The sequence below is a fragment of the Tripterygium wilfordii genome, chromosome 11 (assembly GCF_013401445.1).
Source record: "Tripterygium wilfordii isolate XIE 37 chromosome 11, ASM1340144v1, whole genome shotgun sequence".
Taxonomy (NCBI): Eukaryota; Viridiplantae; Streptophyta; class Magnoliopsida; order Celastrales; family Celastraceae; genus Tripterygium; species Tripterygium wilfordii.
Window position 1 is genome coordinate 4,079,677 of NC_052242.1, and position 6,236 is coordinate 4,085,912.

Genomic DNA, 6,236 nt, shown 5'->3' on the forward strand with positions numbered 1-6,236 from the left:
TACACAAAAATATGGCATTGATTATTCAGACACTTTCGCACCAGTAGCAAAGATCAATACTATCCGGGTACTATTATCCCTGGCAACAAACTTCGATTGGCCTTCGCATCAATTTGATGTAAAGAACACATTTTTACATGGAGAGCTACAAGAAGAAGTGTATATGGACCTTCCACCAGGATATAGTCTACTTGGCACGCATAAGAAGAAGGTATGCAGATTGCAGAAATCACTCTATGGGCTCAAATAATCATCCAAAGCATGGGTTGACAGACTGACTCAAGCAATGCGACGTTTTGGCTACAAACAAAGTAATGCAGATCATACTTTGTTTATTAAGAAGAAAGAAGGTAAAATAACAGTTCTTATCGTGTATGTTGACGACATGATAGTCACAGGAAACAATGAAAGGGAACGGGTAGCACTTCAGTAATATTTGTCTAAAGAGTTTGAGATGAAGAACCTTGGTTCCCTAAAATATTTTTTGGGGATTGAGGTATCCAAGAATAATTTTGGAATCTTCTTGTGCCAAAGAAAATATATCCTTGATTTATTGAAAGAAACAGGGATGACTGCTTGTCAACCAACCGATACACCATTAGAGGAGGGACTAAAACTTGGGATGAGTTCAAACCAAATACCCAAGGATAAAAGGAGGTATCAACGGTTAGTAGGCCGGTTAATGTATTTGGCACATACACGACCTGGCTTGGCACATGCGCTTGGAGTGGTGAGTCAATTTATGCACAATCCTGGAGAACAATACATGAACACGGTCATGAGAATACTAAGATACTTAAAAGGGAGTCCTACAAAAGGTATTTTATTCACAAGAAATAATCATCTCAATGTCGAGGGATATACCGATGCTGACTGGGCAGGGTCAATAGATGATAGAAGATCCACGTCCGGTTACTTTACATTTTTTGGCGGCAACCTAGTCACATGGAGGAGCAAGAAGCAACATGTAGTTGCTCGGTTTAGTACTGAGGCAGAATACCGTGGAATGGCACTAGGCATTTACGAACTATTATGGATTCGGTATTTGTTACAAGATTTGGGTTATAATAATGGTCAACCAATGCATTTGTTTTGTGATAATCAAGCTGCTCGGGATATTGCACATAATCCAGTCCAACACGATAGAACAAAACATGTAGAAGTTGATCGATTCTTCATCAAGGAGAAGATCGAGAGTGAAGTTATAAAGGTGCCGCATTTTCGAACAAAAAATCAAGTAGCTGACATTCTAATGAAGGCTGTGAATAGGCGTATCTTTCATCGATTCTTGTCCAAGTTGGATATGTATGACATCCATGCACCAACTTGAGGGGGAGTGTTGACTTTGTATATAATCAGGTCCTTAATGATGGGAATATCTGAATCATATGCATTGTATAATCTTGTAATTAAGTCTCCCTAAGTTAGGTAGTGATTGATGATTCTCCATGTAATTAGGGATTGTATATGGTATATTTAAAGGAGACCTTGAGACCGTGTAATAGTATGAGAAAATATCAATAATATTCTATCTATCTTTCTCCCAAATTTGTGCTTTCTTTTCAACTGTGTTTATTGTCAATACTGACAATTCGTAGCTTCTTTTGGTATATATTTTCATAGACTTGAATCTTTTTATATTTAGTCTATTTCTTTAACTATTCTAGTCCCAGTTGTGTGCTACGGCAATACCTATTTGAGGGGTTCATGAGTTACAATAACTCCAATCCACGCATTTCTTTAGAAAAAACATGTTACACAATACAAGATAAGGAATCATACACATTGACACAACACAATAACTAGTCACTAGGTTACTAGTTAATGGAATTAAAATATTAAACAAGACTATGAATATTCCATAAATGCTTAACAAGGTATGACTGGAGTTGCGAGTGCACGTCTCTAGATTTTATGCCAATATGACGATTGATAAAGTCTTGAAATTCTGGAGTACGGTCATGTGTCACTATTGGTGTTGGGAGGCCTTCCTCAATATCTTCATAGGTGTTACTATCTAGTTGAGGGTGCAAATGTCGCTCGTCTTCAACAATCATGTTATGCAATACTACACATGCTATCATGATATCATTGAGTGTATTAGGTTCGAGATAACGTGCAGGTACACACACAATTACAAAACATGATTGAAGTACACCAAATTCTTCCTAGCCGACTCTTAACATTGTTAGGTGTGAAATACACCTATTTTTCTGGGCTTAAAGTTATTATTTTTCTATGTTCTTAGTGCAAAATACTGTCCATATTGGTATTTTTATGAACAGGTACTACTGGAGAGTAAAGCTGGCATCGGATAGAATTTGTAACTTGTTTTTGTAACTTGTTGCGGCCGCAGAACGCGAGAATCAGTTTGCCCGTTTAAGTTGCTGATGTGGCAATTACAGCTGGGCCATCTTAGGGTTTTAGAGCTATATAAAAGGGGCTTATGTGCTGGGGAGAACGCACGTTGCAGCTGTTGAACAAAAACAAAAACCTATTTTGGACAAAGAGTGACGGCAAGAAGGAGGCGGCACATCAAGCTTAGCAGTCCGATCCTTCGGCAAATTTCAATTCTTCCACTGATTTGAACATTGTTAATGAGTAATTATATGGTTTTAATTATGACTATGTGTAGGGGTGGAAATTCGATGGTTCGGTTCGGGTTCGGTTCGGTTTTAGTCAAACCGAATATTTTCGGTTTCATATTTAAACAAATCGAACCAGATCGTTATACGTATATGAACCGAAATAAACCAAACCGTATATTTCGGTTTTGTTTCGGTTTAAACCGAAATAACTTCATCTTCTTCATACAGACCACAGAGATCGATGAAACGGAGTCAAGAATGAGAGATTAGAGACCACAATACAAACTATCAAACACAGATCACTAGACCTGAGCAAAAAGGGAGGCAGTCACGGATGACGATGTTGATGAAGAAGAAGAAACGGAGAATCGTTGATTTCCATCATAGCCTTGTACCCAATACCAGATTAAGAAAAAGAAAAGGAGCAGCTTGTCAGGATTAGCCAAGCAGAGGAAGAGTCGCGACTCATGAGATGTCGAGATCAGTGATGGAGATCCAGATGTGTATTAGAGGCGGAGATATCATAGACAAAGGGAGAGGATAATAAGGAATGAAGTAAAGATAATTCTAATATCAGTTAAAAAAATAGAAAAGTTAAAACTTATTATATTTAAACTTTTAAAGTATATAGTATTAGTAATAAATTAATATATAAATAAAATATTTATTTAGCACACACCAGACAAGTGTAGGGCTTTCACTCTAGACTGGACATGTGTCCACTAGTTCATGCAACTTTAATGTATTCTAAGCTATGTATATGTGTACTCTATATTACATACAAATTTATTCGGTTTTTCGGTTTTAAGCCGAATTTAATTTTTTCGAACCAGACCGTAAACCGAAAATCGAATTTGACAAAATGTTGAAACCGAAACCGTACCGAAAACCGAAAAACCGAACCAAATAAAGATTTACGGTTTGATTTTCGGGTTGGTTTTTGGTTTGGTTCGGTTTTTAACACCCCTAACTATGTGTAGCTAAACTATTTTCTAGCTAGGGTTTGGTAATTTTTCTACCATACACAGATTTGATTGACAATCAGACTGAGTTTAATTCTTTGTTCTCTGGATTAATTGTTTATTTCCTATTGTTATGCATGTCTGATCAACATCATAATTCTAGGAATTGCTAGTTAAACATATTCGGCTGACCATGACCCAGTGTTTGACGAAGTAACAAGAACTTGAGTAAGATCCAAGTTTTGGGAACATAGGACATAATTGATTGGGTAATAGACCATTATCCTAGATTGTGCAATTGTCAATTTCCTAGTGCTTATGCTTGTCTTAGGAAATTCTTAGGATAGACCAACCAAGACTCCTTTGATAAGAAAAGATCTTGCAACTGGATCAAAGTCAAGGTCGTTGTTTAGGGAAATTTAATTGACTGTAGCTGGAATAAAGCCTTTCAATTGACATTGTTAAAATTTTAAATTGTGTGATTGCGTATTAATTTGTGTGCACAGGTGGAGGTAGTTGGCAAGCCAAACCCAAGCTAGTTTTTATCCATTGATATGTAGTTCAATTTTATTGTTAGTGATATCTGAATTATTTGAGTTTTATTTTACACTATTGTTAGTAGTTATAGTTGGTAATTAATACAATCTTCGTGGATTCGACCCCATTCACCATTTTACTGTCTTTTGGCATGTACACTTGCAAGTGGGATAAACCCGTCGATATTGAATTGTAAGTATTTCTTGTGGTTAAAAGTATCGATTAGACATCTTACAAAGTGTTTTGTCTTGTTATTTTGTGGTGCCAGTATTTTCTTCACAAAAGTTGCCCAGGAAGGATAGATTCCATCAGCTAAATAATACCCCATCGAGTAATGATTGTTGTTAACATAAAAGTCCACTACAGGTGCACGACCTTGTGTATGTTCAGAGAAGACATTGAATCGGTCTAACACGCTGATGTCGTTGAGAGCACCTTGCATACCAAAGAATGTGTGCCATATCCAAAGGTCGTAGGAAGCTATAGCTTCCAAGATGAGTGTGGGTTCGTGGATATGACCTGTGTACTTACCTTTCCATGCACTCGGACAATTCTTCAATTTCCAATGTATACAGTCAATACTTCCCAACATTCCAGGAAAGCCTCGATTTTCCCCAATCGCTAATAATCTAGCAATATCATTGCTATTTGGGGACCTCAAATATTCCGCACCGAATATAGAAATTATCGGTCTTGTAAATTTCTTCAAGCTGGCTATAGTTGTGGATTCTCCAATCCTAACATACTCGTCCATAAAATCTACGGTTACACCATAAGCAATCATCCTTAAGAAAGTTGTTATCTTCTGTAATGGAGACAATCCTAGCTTTCTAGCCGCATTTCTTTTTTGTCAAAAATAAGGATCGTGAGCTTCCACTGCTGCCTGGATACGCAAAAATAGATTTTGACTCATACGAAATCTTCTTTGAAAGTGATCATGAGGATACACCAGATTTTCAGCAAAATAATCATTGAAAAGTTGATTATGGCCTTCGATGGATCCTCGGTTGATGTACAAACGTCGTTCATGTGATGTCGATCCCCTGCTCATTTTCAAGCTCAGTCTTTCAGCTTCAAGCAGGAGTATATCTTCAACCTCATCATCAGAGGAAGAGTTTGAGGATGAGTTAAAAATAAATTTCTTGATAAAGGGTCTCATTGATGGAAATGAAGATAGTAAACAACCACAAGTAAATAAGAGAGATATTTGGTCTTGACAAGATAAATGTTGTTTACAAAGAAGATAAATAGAAGTGATAATTGGGGAATGGTAGGTGAGAATTATGGTGTAGCCATGTGAATTTTGTTGGGGGAGTAGTAGGTGAGGACTGTAGTCATGTGAAATTTGTCGGGAGTGGTATATGAAGACTGTAACCATGTGAAGTTTGTGGGGGAGAGGTAGATAAAGACGATAGTCATGTGAATTTTGTGGAGAGGCAAAAATATATCATTAATAATTATTTTTTATTTTCAATAAATTAATTCATATTTATTTTTTTATTATCGGGTCATCAATATGTACTTGATTATTGATAAAAACAATTATTTGGTTTCTTATTTATAAAAACTAATGGAATAAAGAAAGAAAAGAGAAAAAAATATTATTTTAAAGAAGTAAAAGAATATGATAGGTACCTGATACAGGGTTTGTTGGATATAAAATCTGTAAAATAAAAAACAATTACATTTTTTTCTATATTTTAGATAATCTATTAAGATAAACCGGTGCAAATGCCCTAACGACAGATACAAGGTGGAAGTGTGGAACTCCGTTTGAGAAGATAGAAGAAGTTTTGATTGCGAATATACTGGAAGTTGCACAATATGAAAATTAATAGGGTTTTGAACAATTTGATTTCATTTCATGGGATATCTGTTCTCTATCTATCTATCTATCAAGAGTTGAATTGGCTTGGGATGGGAAGATTGATATGGATGCGTAAACCCTCTTTGAGACTGAATGGTGGCAGATTGGGTCATGACTCATGAGCGAGTTTTCCAGAGCAAAATCATCAAACTTCGAGAAGCTGATCTCAACTCCATTGAGGTAAAGAGGTTGATTAATATTCCTTGGTTTTCATTTGAATGTGTTCCATAAAGATTGCATTGAGCAGTGGCTGATCAGTTTTCTTCAGTATGTTATAGTTTA

The 6,236-nt window shown here is 36.3% G+C and overlaps 1 protein-coding gene across 1 annotated transcript; it reads right to left on the reverse strand.

Annotated features, from left to right (window-relative positions):
- Positions 1-4,223: 4,223 nt before the first annotated feature.
- LOC120008691 lies at positions 4,224-4,871 on the reverse strand. The gene has a single exon (XM_038859074.1). It carries the CDS (start codon positions 4,869-4,871, stop codon positions 4,224-4,226), a length of 648 nt encoding a protein of 215 aa, XP_038715002.1.
- Positions 4,872-6,236: the final 1,365 nt, after the last annotated feature.